The sequence below is a fragment of the Oncorhynchus keta genome, unplaced genomic scaffold, assembly GCF_023373465.1.
Source record: "Oncorhynchus keta strain PuntledgeMale-10-30-2019 unplaced genomic scaffold, Oket_V2 Un_contig_6263_pilon_pilon, whole genome shotgun sequence".
NCBI classification, from domain to species: domain Eukaryota; kingdom Metazoa; phylum Chordata; class Actinopteri; order Salmoniformes; family Salmonidae; genus Oncorhynchus; species Oncorhynchus keta.
Window position 1 is genome coordinate 9,281 of NW_026288764.1, and position 19,467 is coordinate 28,747.

General features: G+C 41.6%; 1 protein-coding gene across 1 annotated transcript; it reads left to right on the forward strand.

Annotated features, from left to right (window-relative positions):
- Positions 1–2,031: 2,031 nt before the first annotated feature.
- LOC127925792 (dymeclin-like) lies at positions 2,032–19,223 on the forward strand (the record flags this gene model as incomplete). Its single annotated transcript, XM_052511131.1, has 3 exons — positions 2,032–2,214; positions 5,927–6,040; positions 17,456–19,223. Coding segments are annotated over 3 exons (447 nt in total), but the record flags the coding sequence as incomplete, so codon positions are not given.
- Positions 19,224–19,467: the final 244 nt, after the last annotated feature.

Below are 19,467 nucleotides of genomic sequence, written 5' to 3' on the forward strand. Positions count from 1 at the left end.
TGGTATGGTGTGTTGTTGCTGCTAGTACCCAGCTGACACCCTGGCCCATGTTGTTTGGAGCTATAGAGTGGTAGACCCATAGCATATGTTCTATTATATTCTGTGGGTGCACAGATGGTTATGGAGGGTAATTTTTTTTATATAATCTTTATTTTCCTTTCGACAAGTCAGTTAAGAACAAATTATTATTTACAATGACGGGGAACAGTGGGTTAACTGCCTTGTTCAGCGGCAGAAGGACAGATTTTTACCAGCAACTTTTCGGGTTACTGGCCCAATGCTACCTGCCGCCCCTAGGGCTGTTACAGTGACTGTATGGTAATCATGGTAATTAGACTTCTCCAAATAGGCGTCTCCAAGCTCTGATGCTGCTGATGGTCATTTGTAGCCTACCAAACTTGCTAACTGCCTCCAATTCAGTACTCTATTGTCCCTGCAATCACTCTGACATCAATGCAAATGTATTCGAAAATCTAATCAAACACTACATGAGAGCTCATGAGCTCATCTGTTTCACAACTAAAGTCACATAAATAATTAAGCATATAGGAGTATCTTTGTTAACTTTTCAACACAGAATAGCCGCATGTGCGCACTCCCCCAAATCATTTGTAGAAAATATCCTTTCTATTTTATTCAGTTATGTTCAATTGTATTCTTCATACTATAAAATAATTCCACGGAATTCTAAGCAAATCTTGTCTGCTAAATGAACTAGTGTAGCCCACCGCCATATGGCATAGCCAGATCAAGGCCTAACATAAGGACAGCTATTCTGTTCATTTGAAACAGACTACATTTTCTTCATATTATGTTTCTTTTGACCTGCCTAAAATAAATACTTGATTTATTGTTCTTTTTGTAGGCTATATTACATGGATTTATTAGACTTTTAAAAAATGTAGACGTTACAAAGGTCTGCACCAGTGGCTTGTAAAGCTGTGTGTGGAAGCAAGGAGATGCTAAATGTGTTTATGTTCATTATTGGCCAATTACCGTGAGACTGGGAGTTATTTGCTTGACCGTCACAAGCTGACAAAATGTCATGACCGCCACAGCCCTAACCACCACCACGCCCTTATGTCTGGTGTATTGATGATTGTGAGTTTTAGAATTTACATGATTGTTTTCAGGCCAATGGCACATTTTTAGATGAATGACCATACTTCAGCTGTTAGAACATGATTTGAAGCATTTACAATAAACTAGGATCCTTGATATTCCGAGCATAGTTAGCTAGAGATTGGTGGTTTACAAAGTGGGAGTGAACGATAGCATGAGGTAATGGAGGGAGGGAGCAGGGCTGTAATCTAGCCACGGAAGGGACTTCACTTCCCCACTCCTTCTGCTCTCTCTCTCTCTCTCTCTCTCTCTCTCTCTCCCTCTCTCCTTCCCTCCCTCCCTCACAGGCAGGCAGGCATATGTTGCTGTTTTGCATAGCAGAGTGCTGCAGTGCTGTCTGGTCCCTAGCCAGAGACTCCAGACAGTCTGTATGGAGCTAGATACCATCTCAGCCACGCAGGCATCACAATGGGTATCCCTCAACATGACACAACCACCCTGCCGCCTGCCTGCCCCTGTGATCCCTGTGTACTACCGCTACGGACCTAGTGGTGCCCCCGGCTTCCTCTCTGGCTCCCTCGCTATGGCCGCTGCTAGGCTGCCGTGCTCTCACACACAGTCACTTTCTATTTACGAGCCAATGGAAACCATTGATTCTAGGAACAAAGTTTCCCTTTTACTTCTAGTAGCCTTGTTCTTTTGGTTATGTAATCCCTATTTGCTTTAAACCAGATGACCACTGTGTTGGACATTTAGCAAAAACAATCCAATTTACTGCAGTAAGACAAAGGTGACACATCAGGGTAATTCTTTCATACAGTTTTCCCCCAAAGTGAAATATCAGGTCATTAAATGTTTCACCTAAAAGTTGTCTATTGCGTCTTGCTTCTTCTGTCTCTTCTAAAATAAATCAGATTCTCTCTTTATAGACCCTGTATGTTAATAGTTAGTCATCTCTCTCTTTTATAGGCCCAGGACCTGAATGTGATTGAGGAGGTGATCAGGATGATGCTGGAGATCATCAACTCGTGTCTGTCGAACTCTCTACACCACAACCCCAACCTGGTCTACGCCCTGCTCTACAAGAGAGAGCTCTTTGAACAGTTCAGAACACACCCATCCTTCCAGGACATCATGCAGAACCTCGACACAGTGAGTGAGAGAGGCATACAATCGAGTGCTCGCATGCACATACAGACGGACACTGCTCATACACACGCACGCACCCCATTCCAATGAATTTAAATTCAAACATGAATCTAAGACTCTTCATAGAAAACAAATGGCAATTTACAATTTATGAACAGGATTTAGAAAGCGTAAGACTTCAGTAGTTTTGTGAATAGGCTTTGTAAGTTTTGGTATGAGGGCTGGTCACTATTGAAGTGTCAGATGAGAAGAAACCAGCACAGTACAACTCAATACAAGTTTCTGAAATGTATTGATGAATAAAATAAGTCCACTCTCTGTACCCTCATGGGGCTGATAGTAAAATATTAATTAAGAACATGATTATGTTGTCGAGAGCTAATCTAGCTGTCATTCAGTCTTCCAACAAGTGTCTCGAAACAGTAAAGACAGATGGCAGCCGAATCTTCACTACTCCTTTCCCTGTAACCCAGCCCTGCTGCCTCTGATGCTTGTGTGTGCTGCATCCTGTTTGAGAGGTCTGTCTGGGACTGTAGCTAGGTTTCCATCCAATTGGTGACAGAATTTCATGTGAATATTAAAACATCTGCATTTTCCCCAGAAGATATGTGTGACTGAGATGGACTTGTTGCAGATAAAAGGCTATACGTGATGACGTAGGGCAAATAAAATACCTTTTGCAGTTAAATTTCCATTAAACAAATAAAAAATACAAATTCAATTGGTTTCCATCGCATTTTGAACTCTACTGATGGTTTTCGCACAAAAAATGTTGCGTTATATAGTGAGTGTGCCCACTCTGGTGTTGGCACATGCACTCTAGCCAACAGCGCTACCTGCGTGTTGTTGGCTCTGAGAGCTGTTGGCTGGAGCACACGTATAGCCTACATGATGAGATTATTATTATTATGATCAAAATACTAGATTTTTATTTGTCAAAAGGCAGCCAATCCCCGGCCATCGTGTCACTAGAATAAGTGTCACGACTTCCGCCGAAGTCAGTCCCTCTCCGTGTTCGGGCGGCGTTCGGCGGTCAACGTCACCGGCCGATCCACTTTTCATTTTCCATTTGTTTCGTCTTTGTTTTACACACCTGATTTCAATCCCACAATTACTGTTTCATTATTTAACCCTCTGCTCCCCCATGGGTTTTTGTGAGTGATTGTTTATTGTATTTTCGGTCTGTCGTGGTGTGCATGTATTTGTTACTTTGTATATTTTACATTTTGAGTAAAAGTGTGTTTATTACTTATATCTGCTGTCCTGCGCCTGACTCTCTACACCAGCTACACATAGGACCCATTACAATAAGACTCTAGATATTTATTGGAAAGGAGCAGCAAGCTCATCACCTCACACTTTCACAACCCTTTGAAGTCCATAATTTATTTAATCTGTAGCCTAATAAATTGCATGCTTTCCCGAGTCGTAGTGGGAAGACCACGCAACATGTCATCATCGCGTGACTCCAAGTTGACTTCAATATAACTTTTATTGAAGTATGACTTTTATTATGTCTTTTACTTGTATTATGTTGAATGCACCGAACTGTCTGTCTAAACTGCTGGCACACAGCTCGGACACCCATGTATACCCCACAAGACATGCCACAAGAGGTCTCTTCACAGTCCCCAAGTCCAGGACAGACTATGGGAGGCACACAGTACTACATAGAGCCATGACTACATGGAACTCTATTACACATCAAGTAACTGACGCAGGCAGTAAAATTTGATTTTTAAAAAACAGATAAAAAAACACCTTATGGAACAGCGGGGACTGTGAAGCAACACAAACATTGGTAGAAACACACACACACACACACACACACACACACATACGATAACATACACACTATACATAAACATGGATTTAGTAATGTAGATATGTGGTGGAGTAGGGGCCTGAGGGCACACAGTCTGTTGTGAAATCTGTGAATGTATTGTAATGTTTTTAAAATTGTATAAACTGCCTTGATTTTGCTGGACCCAAGGAAGAGCTAATGGGGATCCATAATAAATACAACAAATCTGATGGTTATTAAATCAATATTTGTGCATAAAATATTTTCCACCAACATCCCGTAATAATTTATTTTATCGGCACAAAAAGATCCCACCTTGTCTAGCATATTTGGTTTTGTCGACGTTTGGAACGTTTACCGGGTAATGTTCTGTTTCCATCAGGCCGGTCATATATTTTTTTTAATCCGACAAAAGCTTTGATAGAAACCTGGTTAGTGATGGTTTCATACTCGCAAAATAACTTATAGGCTTATACAACAAGTTAGGATAGGCTACCATTTGTCCCATCTCTCATTTAATTGGACCCACTTCCCAGTAGTAAATAGTTTCAATCTGAAACGCAGTTTAACGGTAGAGCAGACGGTTCATCGTTTTTTCTGTTGACATGTGTGGGCTATGTCTGAATACTGTCATTTCTCGAGTAGACTATTTCATTTCTAAACATAATAAATATATCTACCATTGCATAATATATTCCTCACCTTTCTGGCCATGAAGAGTTCATATTCACCAAGTAGCCATACAAGAAATTACCATGCGCGTCTCATTTAATTGGGCCTATTAAATAGGCCATTATGAATCATTTTTGCTCTATACATCTGAAAGGAACTATTGTTATAACACAGGCCTACAATAGAATTTGACAGGTGAACAGACAGTTGACCTTTTGCATTGAACGTGTGTAGGCTAGCACTGCTAGTATTTTTTTCAGAGTAGACCATGTTTCCGAATTTGCGGCAGTGCGGCATATTTAGGTTCAGGAAAAAGTACATGCAGAACATTATTGAAGGCAAACAATCTGTTTGCAAGTCTAAAACAATGTGTTATTGTTATTGTTTTTGTGTTTCCGGGACGATCAGATACAGCAAATGTCACTGCAAAAGAAAATATTCTGCCACCTCCCAAGACGTTTGATCAAGTTTGCCATTGCTATTTCCTTTAGATACTGTCTTGGCCTAATTCCAATACTTCCAAAGTTTACAGCAAAGAAGGGTGTTATTATTGTCACCATAAAAGGTGAAGGATGGGCTTTTTCACAACCGGTCTAATTCATAATGGGACACATGCGTATGTATGGCTTGCACCAAGTTTATGAATCTCTATTTTTTTGTGTAAAATTTACACAACGGTTATAAATGAAGCCTCGGGTCTCGGCTGGTCTCAGGAAGAAATTACAAGTCCCCATTGATTGAGTCAAGTAAAAATGGATCCGAGACGAGACACTCAATATGTGGTCTACTACAACCCTGCCTAAGGTGGGTGATGGTGGGGTGGGGGGGGGGACGACGACGTCTGTTGCAATGGTAGACTATTGTGAAGACCCAAAGAACAGGGTTAAATGAATTAGGATCCAGATGATACAAATAGAAGCTGAGAAGAGATGATCAATCAGATCAACATATGTTATTGATGTACAGATGTACAGAGAAGAGACTCATTGAAAGTGTTCATTCTCTAGAGTGTCAGTGGTGACACCAAAAAGCACATGAAAAAGACTGGACCTTAAAGTGTAACTGTGTGTGTGTGTAATTGTCCACTTACAATTACACACACTCAGACAAAAAAACACCATCTCTCTCACACTACACACACACACGACTGAAAAATAACAGTTCAACTGAAAGGTTCCTCAAGCTAACATGCACACACACACACAAATCCTTTTTCTGACGTGTGTCCCTGTCCCCCAGGTGATAGGTTTCTTCAGCCAGCGTCTTGAGGCAGCAGGGACAGACTTGTCAGTAGAGAGGGTTCAGGAGGTCATCCTGAAGGGAGCACAGGCCCTGCCCAAAGACCGCTTCGAGGTAAGTAACACATACACGCTCGCACTCCAACAGACAGACACACACACACACAACCTGCCCAAAGACCGCCTCCAGGTAGGAACCCAGACCAACACACAGACGGACGTACGCAGACTACCTCAAGGTAACACCATAAACACGCACACACACAGGGTTGGGTAGGTTACTTTCTAAATGTAATCCATTACGGTTACTAGTTACCTGTCCAAAATTGTAATTAGTCATGTAACTTTTAGATTACCCAAACGTAATCGGATTACTTTTGGTAGGAGCGATCGGGGATGGGGATAGGGATTAATGTAGGCTGGAGGGATGGAGCTGGGAGCTAATGATGGGAGCTGGGTATGGTGCATAGGATGGTCTCCCATCCTATCCACCATGGGGAGGAGGAAAGGGGTTGGGAGTTACAAGAAAGGGATGGGCTGGGATGTTGAGAGCTTGTCTGGGACTGGGGAGTTAGGGATGAGGATGAGCTAAGACAAAGACCAGCTCAAATCTTCATTAGCATTAATGTTCCCATCACAGCCATCCTTCCTGCCTGGTAAATATGCTGCTGCAGGTAATGGCATTTCAAGAAGGTGCCATCGCTCCGACACTTTGTCTTCTGCCTGTGTCACAAATGGCACCGTATTCCCTATACAGCGCACTACCTTTGACAGTGCATTATATAAGGAATAGGGTGTCATTTGGGATGTGTAATCCGGGAGAGAAATAAATCTGACAGCAGCACCTCATTACCTTGCTCTCGCCGCGGGACGCCGCCTACCCACAATTCCCCATCCATACAATAATCAAGGAGGAAATATGTATCCTGGGCATGGGGTCCATCTTCAGCGCCCAGACGCCTTAATTGAGTGTTTCATCATGTGTTCCATGTTCTGTCTCATGTATTTGGAACTGGAAGGCATTTGTGTCTACTACTACTGTAACTAGCTAGCTAAGGGATAAAAGGGATATTCTGTCTGACGACCAGCCATATCCTCCTGTATATCTCAGCACCCTCCGTTTCAGCATTTCTCTATGTAGCATATAGGAAAAAAACTCTGCAGTCTATTCATCTAGGCATAGGTATCTGTCAGAACCTGAGTTTAAATGGTATTTGTTTTCTTTCAAATACTGTACTGTGTACAGTATTCAGTGTCTGTAGCACAGGATTCCTGTATCAACACCTTCCGTATGTAGCCCATGAGAACCCCTGCGTTATCCTTTATCTAGGCAAGTATATATTCTGTAGTTTAGGTGTGTCTGTCTATGCAGGTTATGGAACTGGTCTGATTGACAGCTAGTGTAGCTTTATTTCTCATCTCTTCTTTAGTGTAATGATATCATGCTGCACTTGACTGATGTATCCTGACACAATATTACCACTGCAGTGTGATAATCTAGATCGATCCTTCCATCGCTCAACTCTGCTTCAGTCTGCTCTGCCTGAGAGATACTCATCACTTCTCTGTCTGTCTGTCTGTCTGTCTGTCTGTCTGTCTGTCTGTCTGTCTGTCTGTCTGTCTGTCTGTCTGTCTGTCTGTCTGTCTGTCTGTCTGTCTGTCTGTCTGTCTGTGTCTGTCTTTCTTTCTTTCTTTCTTCACTCATTCCCCTTATTTAGGTTGTGTCCCAAATGGCATCTTATTTCCTATATAGTGCCCTTTTTCTTTCTTCTTTTTTTTTCAAAAGTAGTGCATTATATAGGGAATACGGTGCTATTTGGGACACGACCTTATCTTCCAAATAAAAATTGATAGGCTAATGATTAATGCTGTATGAAATTATCAATAAGTCTTTAAATGCCCTCACAAAGCACTTATATAGAGCATTGCCTAGCTATTTGTTCAATTGAGATGGCATGGTAGCAGGGCTCTAAGGTGCGACTCAATATTTTGCTGTGCGAACAGGAGTTTAATTTTGGGAGCACTGTGCGATTATTAGGGAAAAAATCTCCCAGTTAATAATTGTAATGATAAAGCTTCGCTTTACCACTGTTTGAGTGCCCTTGAGAAAAAAAGCAATTGCAGATTCGGTAGCGTCATGGTTGCAACATTACTACAGCGACAATGGTTTACTTCAAGCACAACCAGGTCTAAGGATCTGTCCCATATTACCAGCGCAACATAAAAATAAAAAAAATCTTCCTGTAGTACAGGGTTTCCTAAACTCGGTCCCTAGCACTACACAGCTGATTCGAAAAATCGAAGCTTGATGAGTTGGTTATTTGAATCAGCTGTGTAGAGCTAGGGCAAAAAAACGAAAGGTGCACCCAGGTCTGAGTTTGGGAGACCCTGCTATAGCAGATCGCCCGGACCATTTTACATCCATAATAAACCATGTTGTGGGCGGTTGTTAACCATTTGTTTACACTTTGTTCAGTCATGTTACCTCATTGGCTACCTATCTAACTTTACCAGTTTATCCAAACACTTGGGGGCACAGAAAGAATGTAAAAGGGATAGCTTCTTCAGGAGATCACAGCTTTGCAATGACTGAATGGCACATCTCTTGCATGTCATCATCGGCAGCAGCTGAATGTGTGGATGTGGAGTTCAAATGATTAATTCTGACTTCCTTTTACCATTATCATCTGAGCCCTGGATGGGTCCTTTGTCTCTGCCTAGGGGCTGAGGGCAGAGGTCTGACACGCATAATAGGGGCAGTCTGACGCTGCTGGGACACTGTGGTGTGGGGAAGAAACATCAGCTAGATATCCCTGGGGCATTCTCACCTTCTGTTAACCCTTTCATAAAGATAAAGACAGACGGCCAGCGACATCAGCATGTCTGGCTATCTCAGTGTCTACTATGTCTACCATGCTGGTCTATGTCTAATTCTATGTCCATGTCTGTTCAATCACCACTTCTATGCTAATATATGTCTAGTGGGCTCTCGAGTGGCGCAAGGTGCTGCATCTCAGTGCAAGGGGCGTCACTACAGTCCCTAGTTCGAATCCAGGCTGTATCACATCAGGCCGTGAATGGTAATCCCATAGGGTGGCCACAATTAGCCTATCGTCGTCAGGGGTAGGCCATCATTGTAAATAAGAATGTGTTCTTAACTGACTTGCCTAGTTAAATAAAAATCTATAAAATGATGATGATAGGACAGTCTAGTCAGTCACTGGTTCTATACAGATGAACTAAACTAGACATAGACTATACAAGTCTACCATGTTCTTCTAACACAAATGAAAGGATGTATGTTCATGGACATCTGGGTCTCAAGGGGTCTGGGTCTGGGTTTGTGTATCAAGGGCTCCGGTTTTGACTTTATCTCTCTTCGGACAAACAGAGTCACAGGTTTGAGTCACATACGGATGAACTAGACTAGACATATATTAGCATATAAGTGGCGAATGAACTAGACATGGACATAGAATTAGACATAGACCAGCATGGTAGACACTTTGTGAGTCAATGAGTCAGCCTAGACATGCGTATGTCCCTGGCCGTCTGTCTGTATCTAAATGAAAGGGTTAACAGAAGGTGAGAATGCCCCAGGGATATCCAGCTGATGTTTCTTCCCCACACCACAGTGTCCCAGTAGCGCCAGACTGTCCCTATTATTTGTCTCAGACCCTAGACAGAGACAAAGGATCCATCCAGGGCTAGGGGCCAGCCCCTCTCTCTCCCTGCCTGCTGTCCAGCCTCCCTCTATCTGCCTTTCCCTCTGTATCTGTCTCTGTCTGTCTCTCTCTTCCTGCCTGCTAGCCATCCTCCCTCTGTCTCTGGCTTTCTCTCGGTCTCTCTCCTTTTTTTCATCTCCTTCTCCCAGGTTCTCTCCCTCTCTCCCTAGCTTTCACTCTCCCTGTACATCCCTCCCTGGCTTTCACTCTCCCTCTACATCCATCCCTGGCTTTCACTCTCCTTCCCAGTCTTCTGTGAACCCAGTCCCCACTCCCCCTCCTCTCCATTTGAATATCAACAGAGTTGTGTGTTGTCACTCCTCCACCTATATCAGGCTCAACGACTTTCAATGACAAACAGGCTATGTCCCAAATGGCACCCTATTCCCTACATAGGACACGACTTTTGACCAGAAAAGTAGTGCACTATATAGGGAATAGTATCCCATTTGGGATGCAATCAGACAGCGCCTGTGGAATGTATTGTTTGGCCTGCGCTGCCTCGTTCTGTAGTGATAAGGTACAGACAGTTTGGCTCCTTTGGAAGGGAGAGAAGAGGAGAGCGGAGGGTAAAGTGGAGTAGTGGAGGATATGAGAGAGGAGGGAAGGAGACTGGAAAGAGAAGGGGTGAGTACAGGTGAGAAGAGTGGTAAGGAGAGGAGGTATCGAAGAGAGGAGGGAAGGGGAGAGGAGAGAGGAGAACGCTCCATAACTGGGGCTTCCAGAGGCGAGCAGACAGAGAAGTAGACGAGCCCCTCACACCTGAAACACACCTGAACATCTACCTGAAACGTATCAATAATAGAATGAACGTTTGTTGTTTTGTGTGGAATTTTATTTATTTATTATTATTATTCTAATATGCTTCTAGCTGCATTCCACTCTGTCTGCGTGGGGTCTGTAAAGCCTTTTCCTTCTAAGCCATGTAACAGTGGGAACAGAGAGTCCTACAGTCAAGATATGGACCCAGTCAGTCAGTCTGTGTTCTGGGGGGTGAGGGCTGGGGGGCGCTGGTCTGACATGCATCCCAAATGGCACCCTATTCCCTATAATGCAATACTTATTACCAGTGCCAATAGGGAATATGGTTCCATTTGGGATACACGCCTGGGCTGGTCTGACTCTGGCATAAGGCTGAGCCAAGTATGTAGTCTGTTCTGCAGGCAGGGAAAGGGAGGGAGAAGGGAATGAGAGAGGGGAATTGCTGAAACCAGGCCAAACATGAGCCAATCCTGGACCAGCTTGTTTGTGTCTGCTTCCCAGGAAACACTGGGGCCAGTGCAAGGGTGTCTGGATTGGGCTCTGTAGTGTGTTTACCTGACCATATTACTAGATAAGTTGCTAGATAAGTTCTTACAAAACAACATTGACAGCAAGCAACAAGGGACTGATCTGATAATGATAGCTAGCCAGATGAAGCACTGGCTGATACAGAGTATCATATGAACACACAGGATCCATAGCCCATATGTCAGTCTGTTCCACAGACCGATACCCCCATACCCACAACTGTTATTGTGTTGAGTGGACACAATGAAGACTATAATACAGTGATTAGTGTGTGGCCCAAGCATCGCCCTGTGAACTGGTGGGATATGATGAGATATCACTGTATTATTGATGATTATACAGGCCTGCCTGCTGCATTTCTTGGATGGGCTAGGTAGGGCTTGGCTTGGCTGGTTTGTTGGTTGAAAAATACTTTCTGGCTGGCCTCTTGTTGATAGTAGGAAGGACACTAGCTGTTACTGGGCATGAGCAGGGTAGGTATTGATATTTTAATTAAATCACAATGGATTCGTTTTCATGAAACTGCTGCCTGTGTTAGCTGTGGAGTTATTGCAATGTCTCTAGCTAGCTATCTATGTTGTGCTAGCTAGCAAATATGCTAACATTAGCTAGCTAGCTAAACATTTGGCTATGGGCTGGCGCTGGCAGTATGAGATTATGGAAAGTTAATTAAATTGTTTCTTCGTCATCTTGCTAAGCAGTTATCTAGCTGTGGCTATCTGGCTAGTATCAACAAGAGTTTTCTACAAAATAACAACATTAGCGCAGCCAGCTAGCTAACTTTGGAATCTAGACCAATCTTGACCATTTTTATTTTTACCCATGAACTAGCTAAGCAACATACACGGACATGCATTGTCAAACAAAACTACTTCCCCCTTCTGTTTTGGAGTATTTTAATAAGGCTTAGTAGCTGACGACTTGAAGGTCTTTGCTGTGTGAATACTAAAGAGATTGACTGCCGACACTGTTCAGAGGTGCTAAGTACTGTCGGCAGGCAAACGTTTCACAATCCTACCACTGTGTCTGAACTATAACCTTACCAACCCTTAAGCAACCCCTCAGGTCTTCCTTAACGAGTGTTCTTTCTCACCTGATGTCACCTGAAATCTGAGATAGCTTTCAGGGAGTGGGCTAGATGTAGCTAGGAGAGCCAAGTCACTGAGGCTAAATGGGTTCACGCACGCACATAGATATACAGTGCCGTCAGAAAGTATTCACGCCCGTTGACTTTTTCCATATTTTGTTCTTACAATGTGGGATTAAAATGTATTCAACTGTGTACACAAAATATGCTTATGTTAAAGTGGAAGAAAAATGTGAACATTTGTAAAAAAAAAAATATAGGCAGCGATTACAGCTGTGAGTCTTTTGGGGTAAGATTCTAAGAGCTTTCCACACCTGGATTGTGCAACATTTGACAATTATTATTTTCCAAATTCTTCATGCTCTGTCAAATTGGTTGTTCATCATTGCTAGACAACAATTTTCAGGTCTTGACATAGATTTTCAAGCAGATTTAAGTCAAAACTGTAACTCGGACACTCAGGATCTTTCGTCGTCTTCTTGGTAAAATACTCCAATGTAGATTTGGCCTTTCGTTTTAGGTTATTGTCCTGCTGAAAGGTGAATTAATCAAATCAAATTTTATTTGTCACATACTCATGGTTAGCAGATGTTAATGTGAGTGTAGCGAAATGCTTGTTTAAAAAATAAAATAAAAATCCCAGTGTCTGATGGAAAGCAGACTGAACCAGGTTTTCCTCTAGGATTTTGCCTGTGCTTAGCTCCATTCAGTTTCTTTTTTATCCTGAAAAACTCCCTAGACCTTAACGATTACAAGCATAACCATAACATGACCCATCCACAACAATGCTTGAAAATATGGAGTGGTAATCAGGAATGTGTTGTATTGGATTTGCCCCAAACATAACACTTTGTATTCAGGACAAAAAGTGAATTGCTTTGCCACATGTTTTGCAGTATTACTTTATTGCCTTATTGCAAACAGGATGCAGGTTTTAGAATATTCTGTACAGGCTTCCTTCTTTTCACTCTATCAATTAGGTTAGTATGGTGGATTAAGTACAACAACATTCCACAGTGTTGTTTATCCATATTCAGTTTTCTCCTATCACAGCCATTCAACTCTGTAACTGTTTTAAGTCACCATTGGTCTCTGGGTGAAATCCCTGAGCGGCTTCCTTCCTCTCCGGTAACTTAGGAAGGATGCCTGTATTTGTAGTTACTGGGTGTATTATTATTCGACCATGCTGGTCATTTATGAACATTTGAACATCTTGGTCATGTTCTGTTATAATCTCTACCCGGCACAGCCAGAAGAGGACTGGCCACCCCACATAGCCCGGTTCCTCTCTAGGTTTCTTCCTAGGTTTTGGCCTTTCTAGGGAGTTTTTCCTAGCCACCGTGCTTTTACACCTGCATTGTTTGCTGTTTGGGGTTTTAGGCTGGGTTTCTGTACAGCACTTTGAGATATCAGCTGATGTACGAAGGGCTATATAAATAAATTTGATTTGATTTGATTTGATTTGTATTGATACACCATCCAAAGTGTAATTAAGAACTTCACCATGCTCAAAGGGATATTCAATGTCTGCTTTTTATTTTTTTACCCGTCTACCAATAGGTGCCTTTCTTTGCGAGACATTGGAAAACCTGCCTGGTTTTTGTGGTTTCATCTGTGTTGGAAATTGTGTGGGGTACAGAGATAATGTGGCCATTCAAAAATCATGTTAAACACTATTATTGCACACAGAGTGAGTCCATGCAACTTATTATGTGTCTTGTTAAGTGACCTGAATGTATTTAGGCCTGCCATAACACAGGGGTTGAATACTTATTGACTCAAGACATTTCATCTTTTCAGTTTGAATTAATTTGTTTAAAAATAAATACAATTATTCTACTTTGACATTATGGGGTATTTTGTGTAGGCCAGTGACAAAAAAATTGAGTACAGTTTAAATTCAGGCTGTAAAACTATTTTTTTTTTTGTCAAAAGTCAAGGGGTGGTGTGAATACTTTCTGAAGGCACCACAACTTCCCCCTGATTGAGTGACTCTAATATTCCTTTCATCCGAAGATGTTTTTCTGCCAACTTTACCATACTGTCAACTTTTTTCCCACATTTTTGTTGTATCTGAGAGGTATTGTTGGTATCAAAGCCAAAACATGTATTTACGCGCAACGACCTAGTAAAAATGTCGGTCAACTTCTGCCTACGGTTTAGTATGATATGTAGCCGTAAATGCTTAGGAGGCATTGGCACCTCTATGCTGTTAAACTTTTGATGGTTGCTAGGTAGCCCCAGGTAACCATCCTCCTGCCAGTTCTAAACTTTCAAAGGCATGTCACTTCTCCTATCTCTTCGCATAGCCCACCACTAAGCATGCAAAGTTTTCTTAACCACAACTGGATGAATCCATAAAGAATTACTGTGGGAATAAATATCACAGAATGACGAAAATATTTGAATAAAGTAGGCTAATGCAATTGAAGGCATGTAATTAAATTGTTGCATACTGAAACTCCCTAAGTTATCCAATCGTTGTAATAAATTTGAAGGAATAGCCTACCCGCATGTGGTCAACTAGATGATAATTTCAGCACCGTTCTGATTGGGACAGCGGTCGGGAGTAGGCCCATGGGACCCATGTCGTCCAAAAAGTTATATTTTTAAATCATATGTCCATAGAACAGTCTTCCAAGAGTCTTGATGATCATCCAGGCGCTTCCAGGTGCTTTTGGCAAACTCAACAAAACTGCATTCCACAGTAAGAACATCTTATCAACGGTCAACCATGGTGGTGGTAGCTTGATGGTTTAGGAATGCTTTGCTGCATCAGGACCTGGACAACTTGCCTTAATAGAAGGAACCATGATTTCTGCTCTGTATCAGATAATTCTACAGGAGAATGTCAGGCCATCCCTCTGTTAGCTGAAGAGCAGCTGGGTCATGCAGCAAGACAATGATCCAAAACACACAATCAAGCCTACCTGAAAATAGCTGGGGAAAAAAGCATCACATTTGAAATTTTGGAATGGCCTAGTCAATGTCCAGACCTAATCCCGATTGAGATGTTGTGGCAGGACTTGAAATGAGCAGTTCTTGCTTGAAAACCCACAAATGTCGCTGAGTTAAAGCAGTTCTGCATGCAAGAGTGGGCCAAAATTCCTCTGCAGCGATGTAAGAGACTGATCAACAACTACAGGAAGCATTTGGTTGCAGTCATTGCAGCTAAAGGTGGCACAACAAGTTATTTAGTGCAAGGAGGCAATTACTTTTCACACAGGGGAATTGGGTGTTGTATAACTGTGTTAATAAAATAAGTATCCATTGTTTTGTTCTTCGTTAAATCAGGTTCCCTTTATCTGATATTAGTTTTTGATTGAAGATCTGATAACATTCAGTATCAAAAATATGCAGAAATAGAGAAAATCAGAAAGGGTGCAAGTACCTTTTCACAGTAAGTATATTCAGTTTGTTAAGTATCTTCAGTTTATGGTTTCCAGTGTCCCAGTTAGGTCAATGGAGGGCTGAACACATTTAACTGGGCCTGTTTAAAGGTCAGAGGCCACCTAAGTACCTTTACCTCAGCAACTAGACTGGTACAGATGGAATTACATCAGATGGATGAGTTTTACCAGTTTTTGTTTGTAGCTAGCTAGCTCACTGGCTGTCACCAACCGGCTGTAGATACTGACTCTTTTGTGTTGTCATCTGTAAGGAATATCAGGGAGTTATAGACACTGAATCTAACAATTCTCTGGTCATATACAGTACCAGTCAAAAGTTTGGACACATCTACTCATTCAAGGGTTTTTCTTTATTTTGACTCTTTTCTACATTGTAGAATAATAGTGAAGACATCAAAACTATTAAATAACGTATATGCAATCATGTAGTAACCAAAAAAAGTGTTAAACAAATCAAAATATATTTTAGATTCTTCAAAGTAGCTACCCTTTCCCTTGAAAGCTTTGCACATTCTTGGCATTCTATCCACCTGCTTCACCTGGAATGCTTTTCCAAGTCTTGAAGGATTTCTCACATATGCCGAGCACTTGTTGGCTGCTTTTCCTTCATTCTACGATCCAACTCATCCCAAACCATCTCAATTGGGTTGAGGTAAGGTGATTGTGAAGGCCAGGTCATCTGATGCAGCATTCCTGGTGGTGTGTTGGGTCATTGTCCTGTTGTCAAACAAATGATAGTCCCATTAAGCGCATACCAGATAGGATGGCATATCGCTGCAGAATGCTGTGATAGCCATGCTGGTTAAGTGTGCCTTACATTCTAAACACTGACAGTGTCACCAGCAAAGCACCATCACACCTCCTCCTCCATGCTTCACGGTGGAAACCACACATGCGGAGATCATTCGTTCACCTACTCTGCATCTCACAAAGACACGGCAGTTAGAACCAAAAATCTCAAATTTGGTCTCATCAGAAATGGACAGATTTCCACCGATCTAATGTCCATTGCTTGTGTTTCTTGGCCAAAGCAAGTCTCTTCTTCTTATCGGTGTCCTTTAGTAGTGGTTTCTTTGCAGCAATTCGACCATGAAGGCTGAGCAATTGATGTTGAGATGTGTCTGTTACTTGAACTCTGTGAAGCATTGAGTTAAGCTGCAATTTCTGAGTCTGGTAAATAATGAACTTGTCTTCTGAAGCAGAGGTCTTCCTTTCCTGTGGCAGTCATCATGAGAGCCAGTTTCATCATGGGGAAAGGGAGATACCTAGTCAGTTGTACAACTGAATGCTTTCAACTGAAATGTGTCTTCCGCATTTAACCCAACCCCTCTGAATCAGATGTGCGTAATAGTTTTTGCGGCTGCGCTTTAAGAAACTTTCAACAACAAGAAAATACATTTTCCAGATTGACTGACCTTCATGTCTTAAGGTAATGATGGACTGTTGTTTCTCTTTGCTTATTTGAGCTGTTCTTGCCATAATATGGACTTGGTCTTTTACCAAATAGGGCTATCTTCTGTATACCTTGTCACAACACAACTGATTGGCTCAAACGTATTAAGAATGTAAGAAATTACACAAATTAACTTTTAACAAGGAACACCTGTTAATTGAATTCTATTCCAGGTGACTACCTGATGAAGCTGGTTGAGAGGATACCAAGAGTGTGCAAAGCTGTCATCAAGGCAAAGGGTGGCTACTTTGTAAAATCTGAAATATATTTTGATTCGTTTAACACTATTTTGGTTACTACATAATTCCATATGTGTTATTTCATAGTTTTGATGTCTTCAATATTATTCTGCAATGTATAAAATAGTCAAAATAAAGAAACACCCTTGAATGAGTAGGTGTGACCAAACTTTTGACAGGTACTGTATGTTTGTCCAGAGATGGTGTCAAAACCGGAAAGTCTCAAGACCGAGACTAAAGATCAAGACTCCAGCTCTGTGGTTGTCCTGTCCATTGATCTTTATCTTAACATTTTCTTCTTCTGTCTTTTCTCTGTCTCTCTACAGAAGTTCCCGGAGCTGAAGTTTAGGTACGTGGAGGAGGACCAGCCTGAAGACTTCTTCATCCCTTACGTGTGGTCCCTGGTTTTCAACTCTGGAGTAGGCCTTCACTGGAGCCCTACAGGCATAGAACTCTTCAGCATGGACTCTGGCTGATTGTGAGAGTTCACGTCTGTCTAGCTATGGGCCAATCCAAACTTCCACTTTAGTCAAATGTTCACTTAGTCATGCATCGATGTAAATGGGAGATGTTACCTTAGTGGAAGTTAGGATTCGCCCGTGTGTGTGTGTGTGCGCGCGCACTGCTTTGGAAGTGCCTCTACAGACAGATCCCTGGGTTACTATGGGATGTTAGACAGGAGGACATTGAATATACTGGTCTTCCTTTCTGCTCCTATTCGTTCATATCAGACAAACTTTTCCTCTGTGCTTCCACGTAGCCTGGTTAGTCCAGACTGAACACTGAGCTCACCATTGTGAGTCATAATTCAGTCTGGTACAACCAGGCTAGCTTCCACATGGTTCAGCTCCACAACCAGACCTCAACAGCAGCACTGAATACTAAGGATGGTACTCTTAACAGAGACTGTTTGTTTTCTCCATTATTGGGAGTTTGGTGCATTTTCTGTCCTCAGTCTTTCTCAGGTTTTCTCTGGTTTTGCCTCACTTCAAATTCACCCTTGGTTCTTTTGGGTTTGCTTAAATCTTTCTCTTGTTTATGAAGTAAAGTAGTTATGGTTCAAAGAAATTTTTAAAATCAGAGTATTCATAGTATTCAACTGTCAGAGTATTCAGAGCAGGTCACCTGGGATCCTAGGTTGAGGACTGGACAGTTGATAACAGTTGGTGATGACCTAGAGGTGTCAATACGATACTTGTCGCTGTAGCCTAGTCCCAGAACTTGTCACATACAGAATCTGGGACCAGGCTTTTGTGACTGTCTTAAGTCATGTCTTTACCACAGTAATTATTTATTATCAGTAGTTTAGCAAAACAGGGGGTCCTTATTTTCAATGTTATTTTGTGCACAATCATGTTTGTTTGTTTATTTGCTTGTTTTATAGGATATGTTTTTTAAATTATTGTATTTATGTATGGATTTTGATATTTGCCCCCACCAAAACATAAACGACAATCAACAGCAACAACAGTAGCAAAATGAGATCCTTAATATCCTTGTAAAGGAACATCAGCAAATCATTTTATTCCTGGTAGTTACGTATTTGTCTTAATGTCAATATAGAACAACAACAACTGACAAAGTTGAATTTAGGAAGCATAATTATTAAAAATATAAAAATAACTATATACTGTATAGGCTGTCACATGTTTATTTAGCCTTGTAAATGTTCCAGGATGCGTCAAAATTGGTACCCTATTCCCTATATAGTGCACTACTTCTTCCTGAAGTGTGCACTTGTCCACTACTTCCCACACATTTAAATCCATTGAAGGGAGGTGAACAAGTGCTCACTTTGGGGAAAAAGGGAGAGATTATTCGGATGTACCCAAAGATGTATTCTCTCCTTGCATTCAGTAACGAGAGTATTCTCTATAGTGAGTGCGTGAAGTTTGAGAAGCACCTCTTTTCTTCTACTTTTTAAAATCATTTATTTGTTGTACTTATACCCCTTTTTCTCTTCAATGTCGTGATATCCAATTGGTAGGCCCTTGAGAAGCACTCTTGAAAGCATTTGATTTAATTGGGGTTGTTATGACCGCTGTTTTCCTCTGAAAAATAAGAAGAATGTATTAAAACCAGAATCTTGCTGTTTGCGTGTAAGTAAATTATTCTGGAATGTTAGCTCACTCTGGTAACAACGTACTAAAGTACCAATGTAATAGTTGTCTTCTATACCTCCTGTGTAATGACAAAAACATCTATTGTAAAAAATGATTGTATGTTTAAAAAGTGATGGGTTGGTATGTACAGATCTAGAGTACATTTTATCTGTATATTACTCTATTACAATGACGACAGAGAGACAGACTGTTTTCTATTAAGGAGGTGAAATTGA